The following is a 25,791-nucleotide window of genomic DNA, read 5'->3' as shown; positions in this document are numbered from 1 at the left end:
ACTCAATCAAAACAAAACAACTGCATTTTTATTGATATTACCTGAAATACACAATTAAATAACATGACTTTTTAATGTTTTTAAAAATGGATATATACATGTAGCGTTTTGGAATCAAACTCTTCAAATCTGACCTTGTCTCAAATGTGCAGCAACTGTTCGCCAGAAACCTGACATTTCTGTAAGGGCAGTTACAGAATGCAGCCGGATGCAAGACCTTGGAAATGTACGTTGCTGGAGGTGACGAGGAAGAACAAAAAATAAAGAGCCAGAAGAACTGTAAAAAGATATGAAAGACAGAAAGAAGTATAAAAGATTGTTCTTTTTCCAACTAAGTGTCGGTGTATGTATTATATTATTATATTATGATTATTGTGTCTTAATGTACAATGGAATCCTCAGAAAAGTGATCAAAGAAGAGAATGATGATAATATGTTTTAATAATAACAGAAATAACAAAGTTCTCTGCAAACACTGAAACAAATAACACAAAGTAGTTTTGCTGTGTTTTTACTCTATTTTAAAAAGACTTTCCAAAAATGTATCTCATGCCTAAAAAGGCAAACAAAATGAAAAACCATAGCTGCATTGAAGTGTTGACAAAATGCATACAAACATTGATTTGTTTTATTACCAAACAGTTTTTATGGCAGTTGCGGTATCTGCTGTGAGCAAGTCATAATCACTAAAAGAACAGTCAAAGACTGAGACTGGCCAAATGGTTTCCTTCTCTTTGCTGAGCGCATAAATGGGCCTACATGTCATTGCTCCCTACAGTCAGTGATGGAGTCTCTGATACAAAAACAAAAAACCAAAGACCGAATAAACACATGACAGAATTTACACTTGAACTTATACTCAGACAGGGCAAAATCAGTTCTTCGTCTAATTCTTGAGACACTTTGTCTGATTTCCTGATTTTTTATGCCATATATAATTGGGTGTAACAATGGGGGAAGAAGGATATAATTCACCGTCAGTAGTATGTTCGCCTCTCTTGGTAAGTGAGGGCTCATTCGATTATAAATTACTGAGAATAATGAGGCCAATGAAAAGTTTACAAAAATAAGTATGTGTGGAGAGCAGGTCTCAAAAGCTTTCTTTCTTGCTTGTTTTGAAGCCTGTAGGCTTAACTTTATAATTTGAACATATGACGATAATACCAACAGGATAGGTAGGCCCACTAAAAGTATAATGGTACATAACCCGTACATGTTGCTGATTCGACTGACGTTACTTTCACCACATGAAAGTCTAGCAACAGCCAAATTATCACAGAATAACCTATGTACTGTATATTTACAGATGGGTATTTGATAAGTCAGGAACATTTGAATGCATACCAATACAACTGAAGATAGGTTTGCTACTAACAACAGCTTTGTTACATTTACTGGGGTCATAATGTTGTGATATTGCAATGGCTTAAATATGGAGACAAATCTGTCATAAGCCATTACTGTAAGCATTACGTAATTACAAGCTCCATAGATTCCAACGATAAAAACTTGAATAAGACAGCCTTGATATGATGCTGTATTGACATCTGTCACCAAGATGACAATGACCTTTGGCCATACAGCTGTACTTCCAAGTAGTCCATTTAATATCAAGCTACATAAAAAAATATACATTGGTTTATGCAAGGAAGTGTCCAAGTACACCAACAATAAGAGTGAAACATTTAGTATTACTGTTGCAAAATATATTGACAAAACAACTGTGAATAATACATGCTTGGGTGAGCCCATATCCTTATAGACTGTGAAAGTAACAGCAACCGGAATCAAGGAGTCATTCATCTCTGATGTTTATCTCTGGAGGAGAGGACACATTTTCAGTCCATTCTCAGGGGTACAGTGATCATACAGGTGGAAAGGCATTGAATAAAGTACAGTCATTTCTTGTGTAAAAGCCGTAGGACAGTGCTTTGTGCAAGTTAAAAGAAACACAAGCATATGAATACCATATTAACTGTGCCCGTGTATTAACCTCATAGCTGAAGAAATTTTGCAAAATCAATGTAATAGTTTTGAAATTACGGTTCATGGTTTAAAATGTTTGTTAAAAGGAAAAGGAAACAAAACATTCAAATTGGCCTAATGTCCTCGTTATACAATAATGTACATTACAGGTTATACAAACGTACACAGCATGTGTGGCCATCCTACCTCATTTTGGTCTCTCACAGATATAGTTGCTTAATCACATGATGATACAGTATCATCATGGCATCACTTGCTTTTCCATCCTCTTTTATATCGTCCTCTATGTAGCAAGCAAGGAAGATGCACCGCTGAGTAAAAGCCTCCCAGGATTATGACATGATCAAAATCACTTGAAGCCACATCCTCAAAAGACTGGCCAATTTTAGATGTATACTCAAACAGCTGAAAAACAACTTTCAGTGGCTGTCAGACTATGGAGAAAACTAGATGTATCGCATGGCTGTACAAAATATGACAACCGCTCAGTTCTGCACACTCTCCACAGAAATAAATAAATGACGCTCGACAACTTGTCTGTATCTCCTATTTGTGCAATTTATATATCTCCTACTTGTGCAGCTCGTGTATAAGAGTTTGTGTGTGTGTGTCTGTGAATGTGTGTATTTGTGCATATGTGTGTATCTGCGTGTGGATGTGTGTGTGTGTGTGTGTGTGTGAGACATCACCCCAAATCAGCAAACCCTGACAGTATCATCCCAAACCAGCAACCTTTCACTTGATAGCACCATCTACAGGCCGATGGGTGTACAGTCACTAAATGTACATTAATTTATGTTATAGCCCCCCAAAGACGAAATTCCACAAAACTTGGCATACTCCCGGAGGATGTCAGGTTCATCGTACACATTAAATTAGGTGCAGTTCATAACATCTGATCTGAAGATAGAGGTGATTAAAGCAGTATGATAATGCTTTTTCAATTTTTACCACAGGGGTGCAAATCACAAACTAGAATGCATTTCCCGAGCAAACTGCAGAGTGTGCTTGCTCTGGTGCCGTCTCCAATGTAAGCAGACAGTGGAAAATGCTACGTTGAACTTGGCTTGATCCAAGGATTTTAACAGTGCCTTTCAGACATGGAGCAGTGGCAATATCTCAAAAGCTCTAGGAGAGGGCTATTAAATTATTGGCCTGCGGGGGGAATGCATCCCATTGGATTTTACCTGCATGCTGCCTTTAAATCTAGCCTCCATGACTAAGATCAAATTAATAAAATAAAACAACAGCAGTGATTGGCTGAAACACACACTTGGCTGTCATATAAATCTTGAGGAATTGACCAGTGGCAGCAGTTAATGTTTATTTACCAAATATGAAGTGACAGGCAATAAAATGCTGCTTGTTTATCAGGATACTGTTTCAGTGATTTATTTTTAAAAATATGAGCTATGACAGATGTTGGGTACCACAGTGTTTCCCACTAGCCTGGCACGCCCTCCCAGTGACGTAACACCTTCGGCTTTTGCTGTCGCTGGTCTGGTCAACTGCTAATCGGGAAGGATTTCTGAGTTCCCGAAATCTGCGGAACTGCCCCCTTTGGTCGAGAACCAATCAACTTTGAGCAGCTCCAACGGCTCTGGGTAGAGGCGTGTTCAAGGCAGAGGAAAGAGTGTTGTTATTGGTTTAAACTCGGCAAACTGCTTTCTGACATCGACCAGTAGCAAATCGAGGCACTTAAAGGAGGCGGGTCAACCAGCGCTTGGAGAAACCGTGTTAGCACAGGCTCTTGGTCAGACTAAAGTCTCGAAGAGCCTTTGAAAGTCGATGGTAATCAGGCTAGTTTCCCACAGAATTGGATTCAATTTGTGGAGGTGGCTGACTTAGACATCTAATTGAGTGCCTGTCACTTAAAGGGTCACTGCACCCTAAAATAGGTTTTTTGAGCTGTTGATTGATTGAAAATACTCATAAGTGGTGAACTGTACTATTACCAGGGTTAATATTGACAAAAATCGTGTTTCTCGACAAAAGTAACATTTCGTCTGATTTTGTATTGGAGATATTGCTCTCTCGCGCATACTACCGTTTGAAAACATGCCATGGCATGTTGGTCCAAAATACTATTGGAATGCTGACGTTGTCCTGCACTTCTAGTCCGACACTACGTCACCGGGTCGTTACAAATTAGGACTGAAACGCCCCAACACCTGCTGCCCTGATTAGCCTACCTGTGATAAGCCATGTCTGCAGCACTCATTCCCAGATTGACACGAAATCACCATGGTTGATTGGTTGCAGCAGTGCTGCACTCTCTCTCCAAATTTCAGAACGTCTCGCCCATTTTGAAAGCCGTTTTCAGAAATGTGAAGTGGGTGGAGTTATGGGGTGAAGTGACTCTTTAATGGCTTTAGTTAGAGCACCCTTGCAATTAACACTGTTAAAAGAATGTAGAATGGCGCAAAAATCTATCACTTTGCGATAAAAGCATGAAATTTGGTACAAAGGCTCACAAAGGGGGGTCTGATCAGATTTAGGACCGTAGGCCCTCAAAATCTGACCCATGGGATCCCAAACATAGGCGTCATTTTAACTGGGGACGCTGGGTACATGTACCCAGCACTTTTTGTTATCACAGATTTTGTCCCCACCACTTTTGACAACTGAAAATAAAATGTCTGTAACAGAAATCTCTTTAATACATGCCTACGCGCGACCCTTTAGGCTACTTATAACCGTACCTGCACGGAGAAGATTGCGCATTTTGTAACTTTGTAACAATGGATGGTCAGCGATATGGCAGTGAGCAGAGATTAATTTTCACCATTGACTAGTAGGCCTAGGCCTAGCTCCGCAAAATAAAGTTCTAGCAACTTATAGGTCTAGGTATGCATGTCATGTTGATTCAAAGATAGGCATACCGTAGGCTACTGTACGTCAAACTACGACTGCATTTTACCATGTGGTGAATTAATGAGGATAACGATATTTTGCTGGACCATGCCGGATGCGATTCCCCCGAAAGAAACATTTCGACAATCATATTAAAGAGACCCTATGCAACTTTCTGCAGGAGACGATCGCTCTTTGTTTACATCTGGAAGTCTGAGACGAAGAACCACGCTTGCAATTTATATATTTAAATATAGCCTATACGTGTATAAATATACACGCTAAAGCTGTCGGGGAAGCTCTGCAGAGAAATATGCAAGCATAAAACGAGCGAAAACGAAAAACGAAACTGAAACCAGAGATGAAATCGCCAATCCTGCATAGTTCCTCTTTAAACTACGTTATTCTCTTAACAAAGACGAGTTGAAAAATACCTCTCACGTTTCAATGCATGCACTCACTGGCTCTGGTGCGCGGTGCAACTTTGATAGCACTTAGGTAGCCCAATGCATTCATTAGGATCCAAACAGAGATGAAGTTAGAAGCGACCAAACACCTCCATGTTTTCCCTATTAAAATACAGTTACACGAGTAGTCACACGACCAAGTATGGTGAGACAAAATAAAACGTGGTGCATTTGTAAGCAGGTAAGAGGGATAACTATATTGTGTGGCGCAGTAATATCTTCACTCTTGCACTTTCAGTTTCACTTTGGAGTGAGAATATTACTGCGCAGAGTCTTAGTGCTCCCAATGTTATTTCGCCACACAATATAGATCCCTTTTGCCTGCTTAGAAATGCACCACGTTTTATTTTGTCTCACCATACTTGGTCGTGTGACTACTCGTGTAACTGTAAAACATGGAGGTGTTTGGACACTTCTAACTTCATCTCTGTTTGGATTCTAATGAATGCATTGGGCTAGCTAAATGTTATCAAAGTTGCGCCGCGTGCCAGAGCCAGTGAGTGCACGCATTGAAACGTGAGAGGTATGTATCAACTCGTCTTAATTAAGGGAATGACATAGTTTAATATGAAAAAACGGTGAAGTGTTCCTTTAATTAAGTGACCTAAAACAGGAAAACAAACTTGATGTAATACTTGATATGCAGTGATTTTGTTAGTAATAAGAAAATCAAGAGGCTAGTAGTTTGTAAGTATATCACCTGTATTGTCCCTCAAGGGTTAGCTCCTGGCATTAATGTTTGTTACTGTAGGAGACTTAGGTGCTCTCTAGTGAATGCCTCCAAATTGCCCATCAAGGGATTACGCCCCATGCAGTGGACTAATGACCTACCCCATAGGCATCACTGTCTGCATAAACACATCAGTGTTTACTCAGATGGATATGTCTATCATTGTGTTCTTGGCCGAAGTCCAGTATATCGCAATCATAATTGGTCAACAGCATCAAAAACAGTTTCATCATATTTTGCTCAGCATCCCAAGTCTGTATGAGGCTGGGCTTGTAATAATCTGATTTGCAAATAATATTCAAAACACATACTGTAGTGGCATTAGTAAATGTTCATAATGGCTACTGTCAGATAACCTGACTCTCGCCAGATCCTTGTAGTTCGCTGAGCTTCACACAAGGATCTGGGACTTCTAGATAGGAGACGTATTTCTGAAGGTGGGGCCTTGTAAAACATCCTTGCATGTGATTTGATAAACCACTTGTCCGTTATCTTGAATGACGTGCTAGGCTACTTCAAGCTCTTGCCAAACCTGGTCGGAAGAAGAGTGAAAACATTCTTGCCACCAATAAATGTCTTCAAACCCATTCTCTGTTCATCTTTTAAAGAATGAATGCTCGATAGATTCGACAAAGCAGTTGAAATAGCAGAATCAATGTCAGCACAAGACTCCTCGATGCGTGCCGCCATTGTTGTTTGAATCAAACATTTGCTTCGGCGCTCCTGATTGGTTCATAATTTTTTGCTTCCTGGAAGGAGTTTGGATTGCCCTCGAGCCCAGACTTGTGTGGAGCTCAGCGAAACGCCTCTGGTGGAGCATGGCGGAACTACAAGGGTCTGGCGAGAGTCAGGTTAACTGTCAGGACCACTTGGCTCAAAGCAGAGCTGACATAGGGGAGACCACATTGAATGTAAATGTTTCAAATAATTTTGTCAGTAAGTGGGAAGCCAACCAAAAGTGCCGGGCATATCAGTATGTTTAAAGGTGTATTCACACCTGCCTTATTTAGTTCGATTAAAACAAACTCAAGTTCGTTTCTTGCTTGGTTCGGACCTTTTTGACTGGTGTGAATGCAATCACTCAAACTCTGGTGCGGACCAAACAAGCGGACCGAGATCCAGCTGAGGAGGTGGTCTTGGAGCGGTTCCTATTGAACCCTGGTGCGGTTCCTTTATGGTGTGAAAGCAGCCCGACCTCGATCGGACCCAGTTGCAGAAATCTACCTTTTTTGGATTTGACGAGCTCCCATAGTTTTTGCACATTATTTTTGGCAACAATAATTTGCATCTCCTACCTGTTTTGTCTTCCGTAGGCCTGCTGTTAAGTAGCATGTTGGACACACATGAGAGCTCTCCTTCTCAGCTGTTTTGCTGCACGTCTTCGTCGTTGCAAAATTACGAGCATGATATTGTTAAACTCCTGTTGCATCAAACGGTCTTGACGCTCGAGCACTTCTGCAAAGCTGCAACTGCATAAACTATATTGCTAGGATAATAACGCAAAGTCTCCATAGGCTAGTATTTACGTGGGGCCAACTTTGACTTTGATCAAAACCACCATTGCATTAAATGTAACGTCTCATTGTGCCAAATTAAATTAAATAGTTTCTCCTCTTTGCAAATGTAGGCTACGTGTTTTTATACAGATTAATTTAAACATGTTGCAAAGATACTGCTCCAGGCCGTAGTGTTTCATTATACTTAGGCTATTTGCTTTACTCTTTATTCATTTATGCCTATTTATTCATCATCTTCCATCCTTCACAGCCCGACATAGTTGGTAAGAACTGTGGCATACTGGGCATCTCCTGTGTCCGTCAATAATTCCCGTAACATGCACGGAGGAATCGCGTGTTTGATGAGGGCAGTGCATTTGGTCAGTTGCATTTGTATGTCTCCATCAAATGTGGATCTAATGACTTCTCCAAGATGATCTACGGATGTAGCTTGCAAGGTAACTCTCCGACCTAAGTAACATATAACAAAGAGACAGTATGCTCACAAAAACAATGCTACAAACATTTTTTCAATGATTTATAGATGCACTACGCTTACCTGTGCCCACTCACTGCCATGATCTTCCTGGCCGCAAGACCTGCCTTGGACAGCTTCGGGATAGCTCTGGCCCACAGGCTGTGATTTGTATCTGACTGATGTGCCTGCCTCCTGGCACAGCCGAGGAAGCATTTTGCCCAGTTTGTTTACACTAAGGGTGGGTTGATGTATGCCACAATGGATCGGATGGTGAAAAGACCCTCTTTGGTTGCATATGCTGTGAGGATCTTGCTGTATATGCTGTGAGGTATTTGACCAGCGAGGCAACAGGGCAGAGAGGATTACCTGGCTCGGCTCCACATACATTGCTCCCCGTAGGTTTTCTTTGGCCCTCTCCAACGGGTCTGTATATGTTTTTTTCTTGTCTTCAATGAATGCCAGTATGAAATAAGGACAGTTGTTCCATCCTGTTTTAATTTGAACAAGTTGGGCTTCAGGTGCCTATTTCCCTCACTCTCCCTGCGGCCGAAATGCAGCTGAATATCGTACCACACCTTGTTTAAAAGGCTTTTGGGGTTGGATGGAATACAGCAGAGACCCTGAGGATGGCTTGGTCCACTGATGAAATTCGTGAATGGTGTGTCAATGTCAAATGTCAATGTCAAATTTATTTGTATAGCACGATTTACAGACGGCTGAGCCGCACCAAAGTGCTTCACAGTAAAGTGCAAATATGCAGAGAGTAAGTAAAAAGAGACACACATTTAGTTAAAAAGATAAAATGAAACAAATAAAAACAAAAGGAGAGATATCAAAAGGTAACCATGGGACACTGTAAACAGGTGCTTAAAAGAAGGGGACCCTAATTAAAAGCAAGTGCAAAGAGATGGGTTTTTAACAGGGATTTAAAACTGTGCACAGACTGGGCCGCACGGATGTGGAGGGGGAGGCAGTTCCAGAGACTAGGGGCTGCAACCGCAAAGGCTCTATCCCCCTTTGTTTTGACTTGTGTGTTGACTTGTCCCTTCCAGCCTTCCTCATTTGAGGACACCTTTGAACACGTTATTGGCGGCTGTGAACTCGATGTCTTGCATTAGATTGGCAAAAGGGGGGGCTCATTGATGAAACGATTGAGCCCTAACCGAAGTTCGGCATAGCTACTGATCACATAGAGCTCACCTTTGGTTTGGTTGTAGCTGCTATTTTTAGTCGGCTAGCTAAAGTAGCTAGCCGAGCTAACCACTAACACTATTACGGCTGTGAGTAACCAAATTATTTGCGCATGGTCTTGAATTAATTGTTGTGATCTAAGCTTTCAATCGACCCCCTCACCCCCGCCCCCTGTTAAGTGGGCGGAACAGCGCGGTCTAAAGCCGCCTTCACATGGCATGCGTATGCAGCTCCGAAATTCGCAACACATCGGAACGGAGACAAAAGCATTCGAGCAAAATGGCATAACGTGTGGAGCGTCTGATTTTAGAAGTGTCCAAGTTTTGCCTGCTGGGAGTTGGGAAGTGTAGCCTATCTTAACCTATGTCCTGTCATTAGTGGGCTTGCTGCAAGGAAAGCCCATCTATTGTTCTTCCAAAGCAAGCACATTTCAAACATTTTTATTCAACAATAATATTATTAGTGGGCTTGCTGCAAGGCAAGCCCGTCTATTGATCTTCCTCAGCAAGCACATTTCAAACGTTTTTCAATGTATTATTCCCGTTCACCCACTTTTTTAAGACGCCTCTTCTCCTAGAGCGTTTGAGCTATCGACGCGGTTCCAACCCTAAAAAATCAGTCCCGATCCGGTGTAGCTTGATTGTTCATGTCTGATGGCTGCCGGTTGTCGTTTTTCAGGTATTTCCATTTTTTGCCTGTTTTTCGGACCCATTGAAATGAATGGGGATTTTTTTATGTTTTTGGCAGCCTTTTTTTAAGCATTGTTGACATAACAGAAGTCATTAGCATTGTTAGCATGGTTAGCATAGTTAGCATTTTTAGCATAAATGCTAGAAATCATCTGCTAAGTTAGCTAATCAACCTGGTTAGCATTGTTAGCATCATTAGCATTTTTAGCATAACTGCTAGAAATCATCAGCCAAGTTAGCTGATCAACTAAATAGCATTGTTAGCATCATTAACATTTTTAGCATAACTGCTAGAAATCATCAGCCAAGTTAACTGATCAACCTGGTTAGCATTGTTAGCATAGCATTTTTGCAAGCCCACTCTTGCAGGTCCTCGGACATGCACATCTCTAGTTAGTGGGCTTGCTGTAAAGCAAGGCCCACTATTGTTCTTCTTAAGTTTTATTATTAGTGGGCTCTCTGCAAGAGCAAGCCCATCTATGAGCCTATTTCACAAGATGTTGCCGCTGTGTAAACTAACTTCCTCTGGAACAGCTCAGTCTACAGGAAAGACAGAAACAGGAAGATGTTTTACCCTGCCAACTAAGGCATCATTAACATCAACTAGGCCAGAAACCTGGACATTGTGAAATTGGCTCATTGTTCTTCTTAAGTTTTATTATGCAACTTACTGTATTATTCCCGTTCACTCACTTTTTTAAGACGCCTCTTCTCCTAGAGCGTTTGAGCTATCGTCGCGGTTCCAACACTAAAATTTCAGGCCCGATCCGGTGTAGCGGGTGAAATCTCTACCAGTTACACAGGTCATGTGAAAAAAAATATTTTAAAGCCAACCCATGTGTCAAAGCTAAAACAAATTTTCAACCATTACTATGTAGACTTATTGATTTCAATGTTGAAAAGCCAGAATTATGCTGGGATACATTTCAACGTTCCTAAACCAGCTAACATTGACATACATACATGTACATAGATATAGACAAAACACGCAAGATTTAGAATGGCGGCATGCCCCGTGAGTGTGGACTTTCAGGCTTAATTGAGGTGGGTGCTACGTTAGGTATTTATACCTGACAAATGATTGATTATCACTGCCACAGTGTCAAAATGTTCCTTATAATTGTTTACTTGTCATGATAGGAACCTAATATTCAAACTGGTAGAAGCATACAAGTATGGAAATGTATACATATTCATGGAAAATTAACTATTATTTAGTATTTTCGTGGTGTTGCTGTACATTATGGGTGATGATGTTACATCACCTCACCATCCGCTATATAAATTATTAATTTTCATTAATTCTGTGTATTCATGAATTATGAAAGGCCATAAATAAAGTTGGTCTTAATTTTAAGGCAATATGTGGAAGTACCATGTTGTTTAGATCATGAACAGGCCCTGCAGCCACATACTCGTATAGTTTCATGGACCTGTAATAAAACTCCAGCTGTTATGAACACTTTTTATGTTGTTGGAGACAGAAAAGAAGGCTTGTTACTTGAAAGAAGACCAAGTACATTGGCACATACACATTTTCATTTAAATGGAAATTAGACTTTTAGTTGATGCACTTTGAATACATGCAATATTACATGTTTTGTGTGAAATGTCCAAGAATGACAAAAATATAGGCTAATGGGTTGCTGTCTGCTGACAGTATTCTTATTTAATTCATTCTTCTCTTTTGCATACAGTATAAGTTTTTCATATTGCCTCACATAGTTCAAACTTTCAGTCAGGAGGTGGTCAAATCCTTGTGCCATAGGTAGGGCATTCCCCACAGTGGCCATTCAATATTTATATGTATGATTATGACCTCTGCCAACCAAAAGTTTACCTTAGGGCTTGTTTCTGGGTGAGTAGGGGCATTTGTTACTATGCGTTTTGTACTTGGTCTCAGAGATGTGTGTCTTTACAAAATGAAAAATTTTTTTTACAAAAAAAGTCTTATAAGTATGTTCATATTTCATAATGTCATTTTAAACTGACACAGCTGATAGGCATGGCACTCCTGGCACACATAGGAGGGGACAGGACAGATATAAAAGAGTTGAAGAATGCCTTGAATCCCCATAGTTGTCATGTCCTGTGTTATCTGTTATCATCTAGCTGTTATCAAGTTCTAGACAGCAAGACTACAGTTGACAGAGGCCATTGTGAGGTAATCTACAAACTGAATTGATGAACCGCGCAGCTGTAAGGAACAAGATCATTTGAGTGTTCTTCACTGACATTACATAATTTGTCATGTTGCCTTCATAGACAACTTGTTTAATGCACTTTTCAACCGTATATAAGAAAGATGCATAACATTATTATGTAGGTGTCTGTTGATAGAAATATTGCCTCACAGATCTATTGGTTTTCTCTCCTACAGACATGGTCTAACATGATGAATGGATCTTTTTACAGTGAAACTTTGATTTTGACCCCCTATGAGGAGATGGCTGCAGCAAAAAATCTTTACTTTACAGTTGTTTTCTTAATTTACCTTGCCTTGATAATAGCCAATATTTCCATCATGTGCCTGGTTTACTTTGACACTGCATTGCATAAGCCAATGTACATATTTCTCTTTAGTTTACTTTTAAATGGTTTAATTGGAAGCACAGCTGTTTGGCCTAAGGTTATGGTGATTCTTTTAACCGGTGATAACACTAACTCTATTGAGGGATGTCTCATTCAAGCATTTTTCATGATAACGTATGGAGCTTGCAACTTCACAATACTAGTAGTAATGGCTTATGATAGATTACTGTCCATATTTAATCCTTTAAAGTACTACACAATAATGACCCCACATAAAATAAAACTGTTGTTGTTTGCAGCTAATGTCCTACCTGCAGTCTTTATACTTGGTCATCTATGTGTGGTTTCAATGATACCCTTATGTAAACACAAAATTAACAGGTTATTTTGTGATACTTTATCATTTCATGCTATCTCATGTGTAGAAGCCATTCAAAGGCAAGTGAGTGATCTATATGGTATATGTGTGTTTGTTTGCTTTGGAGTTGTCCCTATACTTCTTGTTTTTCTTTCATATTTTAAAATCATACTGTTAAGTTTAAAGATCTCAAGAAATGCAAGAAAGAAAGCATTTGAAACTTGTGCTCCCCATTTGATTGTTTTTATCAATTTTTCGTTCGTCTCTATATTCTTTGTCATTTATTTTCGTTTCTATCCGAATTTCCAACACTTGTTTCTATCCGTATCTTACAACCTTTTCCCTCCACTGTTGCACCCACTTGTATATGGCATACGGAATAAGGAGACAAGACAGAGCTTCTCCAAAGTACGGAGGAAGGTCATTTTTGCCCTTTCTGGATGTCAGACCACTTCCAATTTGTAATGTTGAGTCACTCATTTATGTAGTGTGAGTCAAACTATCCTCTCAAGGTCTCTTTTGTGACAGTGCAACATGGACTCATACTCTCGCTACACTTGGAAAATATATTATATAATATACATCTGAATCACCACATATAAAAGTAAAAAAGTGTAACAGGGTCTGACTAATAAACTGACATTATTCACTCGATACGTCTGTTCTGTTCTTGAGTTCTGATTCTGTTCTGTTCCCTGAGTTCTGTGCAAGGCTGATGATAGAAAATGTTCAGTATTTCACACAGTGACTAAAATTAAGAAATGTAATCATATAACACCTGTTTGATTGTCTCTTCACTGGTCACAAGTACTGTACAAGCCAGAGCTGATTTTAAAGTTCTTCTGGTATCACTTTACTTGACGGGTTCTTTCATAACACATTCATAACAGCTGTCATGAACTGCACATGAAGCATTCATGACTGTTTCATGAAACATGACTCAACATTCATACCAACACGTTCATGAATGTGGAAGACAAAACGACGAAAACTTGTCAAAATAAAAGTCCAACAATCTAGTAATCTGTATTATGAATCCTCTCCAGTGTTTGTAAACATCTCATGATTATTTGATGAAGTCTACTTCAAATGTCACTTTACTATACGAGTTGTGAAGTACAGTATTCATCATACTGGGAAGTGAACTACTGACCATCTGTGGACCTCTGAATGGTTGGACATTCCTGTTTTATATATCTTTACAGTCATTGGTGTAGACAATTATGCATTCTTCAGAGATTACTATCATAAAATAAATGGTAACACTTTATTTGAAGGGGTCTACATAAGGGTGTCATGTAACCGTCATAAGAATGACATGACACATGTCATGCACATTAATGACACATTATTGATGTTTATGACTGTTGTCATAATGTGTCATTCGGTTTTGGTTATGTCAAGTTGACATTGTTTGAGCGTCATCACTATGACAACTTGACATTAGGCAAGATGACATTATTTGACGCCGTCTTTGTCATGACAACTTGACATTAGGGAAGAAAATGTAATCCATTTACAATATTGTCATGACAACTTGACGTAAAACTGTGTTTGGCCTGACTTATCTTCTAGGTTTTTTAAGTGATGAGCCTGAACAATTGGCTGTCATGACACCATTATAAATTGGTCATGAATACTTTTCTTGACCTCAACTACAGTGGTACAGTTTTGACTTGTCATTAAGCTGTCACAAAGAACTATTACTGACCAAAATAGTTTTCTGACAGTGTCATGAATGCTGACCTTTGACCTCAAGTACAGTGAACCATCTGAGATGTTTCCTGAACATGTCATGAAGTGTCATTACACTGTCATGTAGGTTTCATTTCTGTACATTTTACATTTCTGGAACATTGAGTCTAATTTCAAGTATAATAACAACAAACACTATTTTCTGTAACCCTTGTGTAACAGACAATAAAGTATTATCTAATCTAATCTAATAATAACAACAAACACCATACTCATACCTGATTACCCTTGACCTCTAGCTCAATTCTCAGCTGCTCAAATAATACAAATGTAACATAAACTACACATTTCCATCCTTTTCACTTTTAGAATCAAAACATAATATCTTGGCAACATTTCAGTAACTAGGAAGTTATATACAAAATATATTCATAGCCTACCCATAGGCCTTCTGGAAACGTTGACTCTTGTGCACGCAACTCATGTTTATTAAATGTTATGGTTATGCATTGCTTTAGATTAATATATTTAGCTTATAATTTCCTAGTTACTGAAATGTTGTCAAGATATTATGTTTTGATTCTAAAAGTGAAAAGAATGGAAATGTGTAGTTTATGTTACGTTTGTATTACTTGAGCCAATGAGAATTGAGCTAGAGGTCAAAGGTAATCAGGAAATAAGAAACAACACCAGGGAGAAGAAGGGAGAACGACTGCTGAGCGGGAAAGGTTAACCGCAGCCTAAAAACAAATATAGCCTTTGTGTTTAGTGGGTAAAATACTTACTTAAACATTACTGCTAGACGGTGAAGTTGTGTTGGAAGTGAAAAGTTCGAGACGAGAATTTCCCACGAGTATAAAGCCTTCAGCTAGTCAGCAAGACCTAGCTAGCTGCTAGCACGATGCGACTTGTCAATGACTTTGTGAGAGCCTGCACCAGGCCTGCACGGCCACTCTCTCTTGGAACCTCCACGAGCCTTGCTGAAGACGTCTGTCCATCTGGTCCATCCATTACATCTAGCCTACACGCTGAGTTTTTGTTGCGCTGCCGGAGCTATGTGCTGGAGTGGCGTGAAAGAGCAGTTTTGGTTTTAGGCTTCAACGCACACCAGCAACGTTACAGGCCTGCCACGAACTCTGACAACTGGTTGGGTAGCCTACTCATTTTTTATTTATTTACCTAATAATTACTGCCGGCTATAGTATAGGGTTTGGTATTTTATTTTGACGACAAAGAATACCATTGTTTGCTTGGATGTTGTGTTACATTTGATACCTGAAACTGAAAGTTAGCCTTTTGAAAACTATTGAAGATTGAGTGTAATGCATGTGTGATGAATGTGTTTAAATAAGAGTAAATAGAATTTGCATATAATTGTGGGATCACTAAGCTAAGTGGTTTTAAAGAACTCAGGATAGCTACCCATGGCAACGAGGCTCTACAATGTATAGGCCTATGGTTTTGCAAAATTCATTGCTGAAATAAACTCTTTGAAGTCATGGTGTTTGTTGTTATTATACTTGAAATTAGACTCTATGTTCCAGAAATGTAAAATGTACAGAAATGAAACCTACATGACAGTGTAATGACACTTCATGACATGTTCAGGAAACATCTCAGATGGTTCACTGTACTTGAGGTCAAAGGTAAGCATTCATGACACTGTCAGAATACTATTTTGGTCAGTAATAGTTCTTTGTGACAGCTTAATGACAAGTCAAAACTGTACCACTGTAGTTGAGGTCAAGAAAAGTATTCATGACCAATTTATAATGGTGTCATGACAGCCAATTGTTCAGGCTCATCACTTAAAAAACCTAGAAGATAAGTCAGGCCAAACACAGTTATACGTGAAGTTGTCATGACAATATTGTAAACGGATTACATTTTCATGCCTAATGTCAAGTTGTCATGACAAAGACGATGTCAGATAATGTCATCTTGCCTAATGTCAAGTTGTCATAATGATGACGCTCAAACAATGTCAACTTGACATAACAAAAAACGAATGACACATTATGACAACAGTCATAAACATCAATAATGTGTCATTAATGTGCATGACATGTGTCATGTCATTCTTATGACGGTTACATGACACCCTTATGTAGACCCCTTCAAATAAAGTGTTACCAAATAAACAAACAGACAAACAAAAAACGAAATTCTCCTGGACACTGGAGATGTGACACGATCAGGTTGGCTAAACCAAAAAGACAGCAATGCTGCTTTGCAATTGTTGGACTTTTATTTTGACAAGTCTTTGACGTTTTGTCTTCCACATTGATGAAAGGGTTGGTATGAATGTTGAGTCATGTTTCATGAAACAGTCATGAATGCTTCATGTGCAGTTCATGACAGCTGTTATGAATGTGTTATGAACGAACCCGTCAAGTTCTTCTTTTAGCTTATTAGACCGTAAATGGACTTGCACCACCTTATTTAACTGACCACATTGGCCCAAATATACCTGCATGCCCTATCCTCTCTCTTTATGCTGGTCTCTTCGACACTCAAGAAGACCAGCATCTCTTAAGAAAATACTGGTCAAAGAGCAAGTGCACATTATATTTTGTATGACCTTCAAAACACTGTGGCCTGGGATCAAATCCATCAAGTTTATAATATCCATGTATCCATGTTTTAATGTGGTTGTTTTTATGGAAATGTATACATTTCAATTTTAATTTTCTATCATGTTTTTGTTTTGTTCAAACACTCTCTCATAACTCTTTAGATGCAATGTTTTATTGTTCATTTCTTATCTTCATTTTCATTGTTCATTTTTAAATCTTTATTAGGTCATCTCATTTTTACACCACCGCATAAGCATGTCTGTGCTTAAGCTGTAGAAATATGCAAAAGAGATTTGAGATAATGTTGAATGACTTTGAAATTATGTGTCTGTGTGTTATGGCACACAGACGCAGGACAGGGAGGTAAAGTTCAAATCGAGACAACTTTTATTCCAAAGGAACAAACTAAGAATTATGGAGGGGTCTTACAGTTTTTTCCAATCGTTTACACACAATTTTGAAAACAGGGCTCTTTTTTTTCTAAACATCTCACACAATTAACCAAACACCACACCAAATTAGCAGAACACAATAGAACAGGTTGTTAACTAAATGGAATATTTCAGTCAAAACAATAAACTAATTGATAAAAACCTTATACTGTTCTCATATCACTAACACATTCTTTCAATGATTCTACACTGTCTCCATCGTACACCAACACAATAAATTCAAAACACATCTGTAAAAACCCTCTTCCAATATTTTGATGAACCCAAGACTGCCATCTTTGCCCATATAAGGAGTTCTGGGTGTTAATTGAAGCTATGGCAAGTTGCATTGTAAGTTAGCTCTGGGGTAGCAAAGATCAGTGTGCCATCTGCACCTACCGAAGATCACAGTATCCACTTGTAGGCAGAGGACAAAACTTTGTAGCGCAAAACGTCTGCATTTCCAATTTCTTCGTCCCCATGAGAGTTGAACAGGTGCGAAAATTCCAAATCCCCATGCATAGAAAAAATCTCAAGATACCGGATATCCTTATTTGGGCAAAGATGGTGGCTTTTTTGTAGGCACATTTTTGGCATATCCACAATCTGCTAGCTGCAGAAATTGTATTGATTTTAGCTGCTAAATCAATGTACAATATAAGCTGCGGCTAATAGTCGGGAAATTACTGTACGAGTTCTTCGGAAGTCTATTTAGCACTTTTGCGAGCCGTTAGCCTTATTGAGACGACGGGCACTGTGAATCAAAACGAGGCAACAGGGTACACAAGCCACAAGATTGTTGTGTTCTATGCACTCGCCAGAAGGTGGCAAAAATGCATTACTGAAATAGTCAGAGTACCCCATACCCTGTAGGTCTACCCTACACAATGGCTGCTGCCTGAAGAAGGCGAATGAGCTAATAGGCCAGTCAATCTAGCGTTTGACCCATAACTAATTGCAATGGTAATCATTCAAAGTTTTTTGTGATCCCTAGGTATATCTAATTAACATATAAAAAAATCTACCCATTTATATTTAGTGGAACATACTTCTTTTGAAGGTCAAAGGTAGCAATTTCCAATGCATTTTGCCATTGGGATTTACTACTGGTGAAATGGGTAAAATTTTAAACTATAGAAATCAAATTGAAACTTTCACAGTTATTTACTCACATTAAGGCAAAGATTTTTTGTATTGCAAGTTTTCTGAAATGTGATCTTTAGATATGCAAATGAGACCAGTTTTACCTAAATATGCAATAATTTGCATATATTTCTAGAAAACTAAATCTGAACAATAGGTACAGTCAGCTTCAAAATAATTGCTGCATTTTGCTTCTATATTGGATACCAAAAGCCTATGCTTTTTTATGCTAGATATCACTTCATTTCACCTCAGAAATGAGGAAATCAAGTCAAGTCAAAATCAATGCGTTTCAATGGAAGTACGTTATAGAACAAATGATTGTCAATGATATGGTATGATGGTGAAGTATCACCATCATACCATATGATGAAGTATCTCGGTGTATGCCAACTCACTTGATATGTTGTCTAAATGTCAATATCTTCCTTATGTGACTTGGCATGCATTGAGGTACTTCCATCCATCTTATATATTATTCAATCAATGGTTTCTAAATGGGTACTAAAGATTCACCAGTACTGCACAAAGTTGAAAAACTTTTTCAATATGACTCCTCAAATATGCAGGCACAAAGCTTAAAATCTAATCTTTGTCTTCACAACATTCTTTAATCAATGGGTTCTGAAGATTCACCAGAGCTGCACAAAGTTGAAATACTTTTTCAACATGACTCCTCAAATATGCAGGCACAAAGCTTAAAATCTTGAATGATTTCAACCTTGCATTGGCACGCTCAACATGAAGGCACCTTGCAATGTTTCTGGTGGTTTTGATTTCACTCTCAGTAAATTTTCAATTTTCCAAAAATGGTGGAATGTTTAGGCTACTGACACACCATTTGGTACCATGTCCTGTATCAAAAAACCTTTGTCTGCCAATATTAAGTCCCCAGTTTACATGGCATTAAGTAAGCCTGACTGGGCTACAATTTCCTTGTCCGATACTGATCCAGGATAAAGGCCACTTACAAAAGTTATAACTGCATTAGGTGCAACTCCAATCAAGACTTTAAGTTAAGTCATTCCTATGTAAGAGAATATATTGCACTCTGGTGGCTCATTGTGCTAGGTGTTGCGATTTCAATATCATTGCAATCAACTATGATCCTGCAGTTGATGAAAAGGGAAAAAGATGACGGGGCATACATTTTTTTGTCTTGATGGGACAGAAAGCATTGTCTGGTTGAAAAGCAAATCATGTAAAACATGTATAAATGTGGTGGTGATGTTTGAAATTGTTGCACGACTGCATGAGAATAGCTGCATTATATGAAGGTTGGTATAACCGTAACACGTAAGCGACTGTATGTGTTTGGATCCGGTGTCACCTTATGTCGTTGGGCTAGATACATGGAGTTAAACGGAAATATGTTGGTTTAAAGAAAACAGATTTTATAGTCCACAATCATGGATTCCACAATCATGGATACTTGGATATTTGTAGAAAACATCTTGTGCCGTTGTGGATAAAGGGAAGACTCTGAAGGTATGTAGCTGCAAGGTATTTTAGTTGGCTAGCTAAAGTAGCTAACTGAGCTAACCACTAACACTATTATGGCTGCCTGTGTGTATAGGCTTACAGTGCATTTGCATGTACTGTACTGTACCAACTGAACTGACAGATGTAAAAAGGAAGATGAAATTATATTTACAATGATCTCTCTGCACAGCCAGAAGAAACACTATTTTTTTTTTACTTAAAACAGACTGCCTGACCAACAGTATTGGAGTGCCGATATAGGCTACTGTAAATGTATTCTGTTAAAAGTGAAGGACTGTGCACAGTATTAGTGTGTTGTGGATGGTCATCTGCTTGATGGTTTGTGGCACCAATAAACAATTATATGACAACATGACAACAACAGTCAAGTGCCACTGTCACTTATTTGTTGTATTTTGTAGTCTTTGAGAATGTGTTGACTGGGGCTGTTGCATTCTGTGAACACACTTCCTGCCTGTTCTTTGAAGCTCTATATGGGTCTTCAAATATTACAGTAATGTACATATAACAGTATGACACTGTCACATTTTACAGCTATACTCTGTTGTTGTAGATTTTTTACAGTGTGTAATGGCAGTGATCAAATAGTAATCTGTTTTCTCCTTAAAGGAGAATTTTGGCAGTTTTCACAGATTCTCTAAAAATCAGTACTACCTATAGTCATACTTATATCCTAGATGTAGCACTACAGTGATAATTGTCTTTCCAGCGTCTCTGCATGTTTATTTTCATTTCTGAACTTCTCATTGACACACTGGAATATTTATCACAATAGAAGTTATACATTTATTACATTAAGTGAAAATATTCATACATTGAACAAAGCTATTCACCGAGGTGATTCAACAATAGGCCTACAATTTTTGCTTAGTTTCTACATCCTCATTGGATGAGTCTGTCACATTGACATTGAATATTGACAGAGGGAAAGTTTTTGCAGTATAGTGACATTCAGAAAGGGCATTAATAGTACTTCTCTTGATTTTTGCAAGGCTCTGCTTGATTTCCTGATTTTTTATACCATAAATAATTGGGTGCAACAGTGGAGGAATAAGGTTGTAGTTTATCGACAGAATAATGTTAATCTCTGGTGGTAAATCCGGACTGACACGATTGTAAATGACAGAGAAAAATGAGGCCAGTGAAAAATTAATGAAAATTATTAAGTGTGGAGTGCATGTCTCAAATGCTTTCTGTCTTGCCGTTCTCGTTGCCTTTAGGATTAACATTATAATCTTGAAATATGACAAAATAATAAGAAATAGAGGCAGCACTCCAAAGACAATGAAAACACACAAACCATATAGGTTGCTGATTTGATTCTGAAAGCTGTCATTACATGATAAACTGTAGAAAGATAAATTATCACAAAATATCCTGTGAACTGTGTATTTGCACAGGGTTATCTGTGAAGACAGGCATATTTGTCCGAGTATAAAAACTGCTGGCAAAAAGTGTGCTACAAACAACAATTTTGTCACTTTTTGTGGGTTCATTATGACATGGTATTGCAATGGCTTAAATATAGAAACAAATCTGTCATAAGCCATAACCGTTAACATTGAGAAGTTGCAAGCTCCATAAGTTATCATAAGAAATGCTTGAATAAGGCATCCTTCAATGGAGGTTTTGTTGTCATCTGTCAACAGGATGATCATAACATTTGGCCAAACAGCTGTACTTCCAATTAAGCCATTTACAATTAAGCTGAATAAAAATAAAAACATTGGCTTATGCAATGTAGTGTCCAAATAGATTAAAGACATTACAACAACATTTGCTATTAAAGAAGCAACATATACAAGGAAAATGACTATGAATAACACACTTTTGACTGAGCCCATGTAGTTGTAGGACATCAAAACTAAAGTCACCCCATTGGAAGACTGATTCATCTCTGCCGCTCATGCCAAAGTTTCCCAGAGACACATTGGCTGTGTGTCTGACTACAATGTTACATTTGTTTTGATTCGCCAAACAACTAAAATATAAAAGGAGTGTAAAAGCTATGACATTAATTATGACGTGTTATCTAGTAGATTTGTTATCTACACACAATATTAAACATGTCCTCTCCCTCCATTCAATTAAAACACACTAAAGTGTGTTGAAATGTTACCTGTTTTCATATACTGTACATTCATGTGCATTGTGCAGTCTTGAGAAAATAAAGTAATGGACTGTTATGATCAACAAACGGCTATGGCTTCACACTGGGAGCCTCTATGCTCAGTGCTCCTCTTTTATATTTGAATTAATCTTGGTTGGTGCGAGCAACAGGCTCTTGAGTGTAAACCGTCTATGGTGTAAACGCCCCCTCGGCATTATTCTGAAGAGCAAACAACTGGACAATTTGGGCTATCCATCATCTTAAAGGCCCCCTTAAGAGTTTTTTAGTTTACACATTTTATCGATTTATGCCAATAAAAACACAATTCTGAACAACAAGTTAAAATCCAAAGTGCAGTATAAGGTATAGACCCTATACAGTCTTCCTTCAGAAATAAACACATCAAAAGGTATAATAAAGTATGAAACCAATATACAATAGTACGTCAAGAAAGAGGTCTCTCAAAACTCTCTATGGAGGCCTTCAGTGTATATCTAATGTTATCCAGTTTCAGGACAAACATATTATCTCTTATCCATCAAGTGAATATGAGTAGTGTTTATTCCTTCCACTGAAGTAATATGTGACAATAATGACAGATCTTCACTTAATCTATCAGATATACAGTAAATCCACAACAATCAAGCTTATCTTCTCTTGATATTGACAGGATACAGCTATTAGGGTACTATGCTCTGCTCGGTACAATTCAAACATAATTACTTCAAAATGTTTATGTTTACTGAACTTATCTGGGTTTACAGTAGTAAATGCTTTGGAGGGTCAGAGGTCATATGATATAATATTTCAGCTGAGCTAATTACTCTCTGAAAAATTACTAAAAAAAACCATGTCTATCATTGGTCCATGTCCTGATAAGAAAGCGTCTCAGTGGGACCTACGTAATTTACAGTAGTTGCTAACTGTCAAATGTATGGCTTGGCAGGGGCAAGCCATATAAAGGGAATGGCGGTGCGCAGGCAGACAGACAGACATGAGCCTGAGCAGTTGTGGTTCAGTGTGAAGGAGCTGCTGTATTTGCAACACGTCTAAATTGTATGAAATGACTACATGCAAAAGACATAGGAGAAAGGTATGCAAAGTACAGAATAGTTTTAGGAAATAAAATCATCATATATGGTCGTAATAGATTGTAATACTTGTATATGTACATACAGTATGTCACAAACAAAAAATGTTTCATGAGAATGTTTTAATTACTTTTACTGTTTTAGGTAAAACCTACTGAGATGAATGCATCTTCCCTCAGTTTCACTTTGATCTTCACAGCTTACAAAGACATTGATTCAGCCAAATATGTGTTTTTCACTGTTGTTTTGCTTATATACATTGCATCTCTATTCACAAATGTAATTCTATTGCTGTTAATTTACTTTGACACATACTTGCATAAGCCAATGTATATATTTCTCTTCAACTTGATTGTTAATGGGTTGATTGGAAGCACATCTGTTTGGCCAAAGGTGATGGCCATGCTTTTGACACATGTGAATACGATCTCATATGCTGAGTGTCTTCTCCAGGTTTTTTTCACTGCAACATATGGGTCTTGTAACTACACAGTGCTCACAGTGATGGCTTATGACAGACTTGTGTCCATATTCCAACCCTTACAGTACCACGCCATAATGACACCCCAAAAAGTAAGACAGCTGTTGTTGGCGGCTGATCTTGTGCCTGTACTTTGTGTATTAGGTCAAATATTTCTTACCTCTCGCATGCCCCTGTGCAAGCATACTATTCATAGAATACTTTGTGATAACTTATCTGTCTCTGGACTATCTTGTGGTGACAGCATTCATGTGACCAATATTTATGGATTATGTCTTGTTGTTGCTCTTTTAATCCTGCCTGTGCTTATTGTTTTGTTGTCATATATCAAAATTATAGGGTTCATTTTAAAGGCCTCCGGAAAGGCTAGATATAAAACATTTGAAACATGTTCTCCGCACATAATTGTTTTCATTAATTTTTCCCTGGCTTCACTGTTTTCTGTTGTTTACAACCGCATCTATCCTTATTTACCTGCTGAAGCTAATGCATTCCTATCTGTTAACTACATCCTTGTACCCCCACTATTGCATCCAATCATATATGGTATAAAAAGTCGAGAGATTCGAAAAAGTTTGTCAAACTTTAGGAAAAGAACCGTTTGGATAACCTGAGTGTCATGCCATTTTAACTGTATGAAATCATTATCAGTATTTCCTTTTGTGTAAGCAATTTGTATATTATTATGTACAATTACAGGGTTGTAGAGTGACGGCTCTTGGGCCAAGCACATACACACTGTCTGCTCTCCAGTAGGGAAGAGTCAGGACAATTGAAGATTTCATTTGTGCAATTTTATAAAGAGATCGTATACTGAAAGCTATATTTTGTCATTAGCAACCAACCAATATCTGTCCTCTGTCACTTTCATTTGCAGTTACAGTTTTCCACACTAAGCAGAAGTGGAGCGTGCATAATGTTTCATTCGTCTCTCCTGGCATGGGGCACTGAAGAATTATTAAGTGTTATTAACCAAAATGAATAGTTTATTTTGTGATACTTTATCATTTCATCATTGCTTTAGCATATGTTGAAGCTATTCAAAGGCACTATATATGGTATATGTGTGTTTGTTTGGAGCTGTCCCTATATATTTTTCTTTCATATTTTAAAATCATACTGTTAAGATATCGAGAAAGCAAGAAAGAAAGCATTTGAAACTGCCCATTTATTTATTTATTTTTTTTTTGTATACATTTTTGTCTCTTTATTCGATGTCATTTACATGTATCTCCGCTTCTATCCAAATTTCCAACACTTGTTTTTATCCGTATCTTACAACCTTTTCCCTCCACTGTTGCACCTGCTTGTATATGGCATACGAAACTAGAAAAGCTCCACACGGTGATACGGATCACTCCCAAAATTGAATCCTTGAATCCTCATTTCAGACCTTTCCTGAAAATGTCAGTGAAATTCATCCATAACCGTTTGAGTTATATTGCTAACAAACAGACAAACAGATAAACATAAAAACAAACCCAGATGAAAACATCACCTCCTTGGCAGAGGTAAGGAGACAAGACAGAGATTCTCGAAAATCAGGAGGAAGGTAATTTTTGCCCTTTCTGGATGTCAGACCACTTTCAATTTGTAATAATTAGTCACTCATTTATGTAGTGTGAGTCAAACTGTTCTCTCAAGGCCTCTTTTGTGACAGTGCAACATGAACTCATCCTCTACACTTGGAAAATATACGGTGAAGCAGAGGATCAGAGAATCACCAAACAAAAAGTAAAAAAGTGTAATAACAGGGTCTGACTAATAAAATGAGATTATTCATGCCTGTTCTGTTCTCGGGTTTGCATTCTGTTATGTTCTGTTCTCTGTCAAGGTAAGGTAAGGTAAGGTAATTTTATTTATATAGCGCATTTAACGTGCACTGAGTGCAACCCAAAGCGAAGGGCGAAGTTCTGTGCCAAGGGCGATGATAGAAAATGATTTTTTATACCACCATATAAGCATTTCTGTGTTAGCTGTG

At 38.2% G+C, this 25,791-nt stretch overlaps 4 protein-coding genes across 4 annotated transcripts; 2 read left to right on the top strand and 2 right to left on the bottom strand.

Annotated features, from left to right (window-relative positions):
- Window positions 1–762: 762 nt before the first annotated feature.
- LOC134099168 (olfactory receptor 52L1-like) lies at window positions 763–1,803 on the bottom strand. Its single transcript, XM_062551960.1, has one exon. It carries the CDS (start codon window positions 1,801–1,803, stop codon window positions 763–765), a length of 1,041 nt encoding a protein of 346 aa, XP_062407944.1.
- A 6,273-nt stretch (window positions 1,804–8,076) lies between these two features.
- Window positions 8,077–13,245, top strand: LOC134099167 (olfactory receptor 52A5-like). The gene is made up of 3 exons (XM_062551959.1): window positions 8,077–8,171; window positions 12,501–12,596; window positions 12,960–13,245. Exons 1-3 carry the CDS (start codon window positions 8,077–8,079, stop codon window positions 13,243–13,245), a joined length of 477 nt encoding a protein of 158 aa, XP_062407943.1.
- Window positions 13,246–18,189: 4,944 nt separating this feature from the next.
- On the bottom strand, window positions 18,190–22,023 carry LOC134099166 (olfactory receptor 10A6-like). The gene is made up of 2 exons (XM_062551958.1): window positions 21,102–22,023; window positions 18,190–18,236 (listed from the first exon to the last, which is right to left on the bottom strand). Exons 1-2 carry the CDS (start codon window positions 22,021–22,023, stop codon window positions 18,190–18,192), a joined length of 969 nt encoding a protein of 322 aa, XP_062407942.1.
- Window positions 22,024–23,488: 1,465 nt separating this feature from the next.
- On the top strand, window positions 23,489–24,424 carry LOC134099165 (olfactory receptor 10J1-like). Its single transcript, XM_062551957.1, has one exon. The coding sequence runs from the start codon at window positions 23,489–23,491 to the stop codon at window positions 24,422–24,424; it is 936 nt and encodes a 311-aa protein (XP_062407941.1).
- The last annotated feature ends 1,367 nt before the right edge of the window (window positions 24,425–25,791 follow it).

Source organism: Sardina pilchardus, chromosome 13, assembly GCF_963854185.1.
Source record: "Sardina pilchardus chromosome 13, fSarPil1.1, whole genome shotgun sequence".
Lineage (NCBI taxonomy): Eukaryota > Metazoa > Chordata > Actinopteri > Clupeiformes > Clupeidae > Sardina > Sardina pilchardus.
Note: the sequence above shows the minus strand (reverse complement) of the source record. Positions and strands in the feature narration are given on the sequence as shown.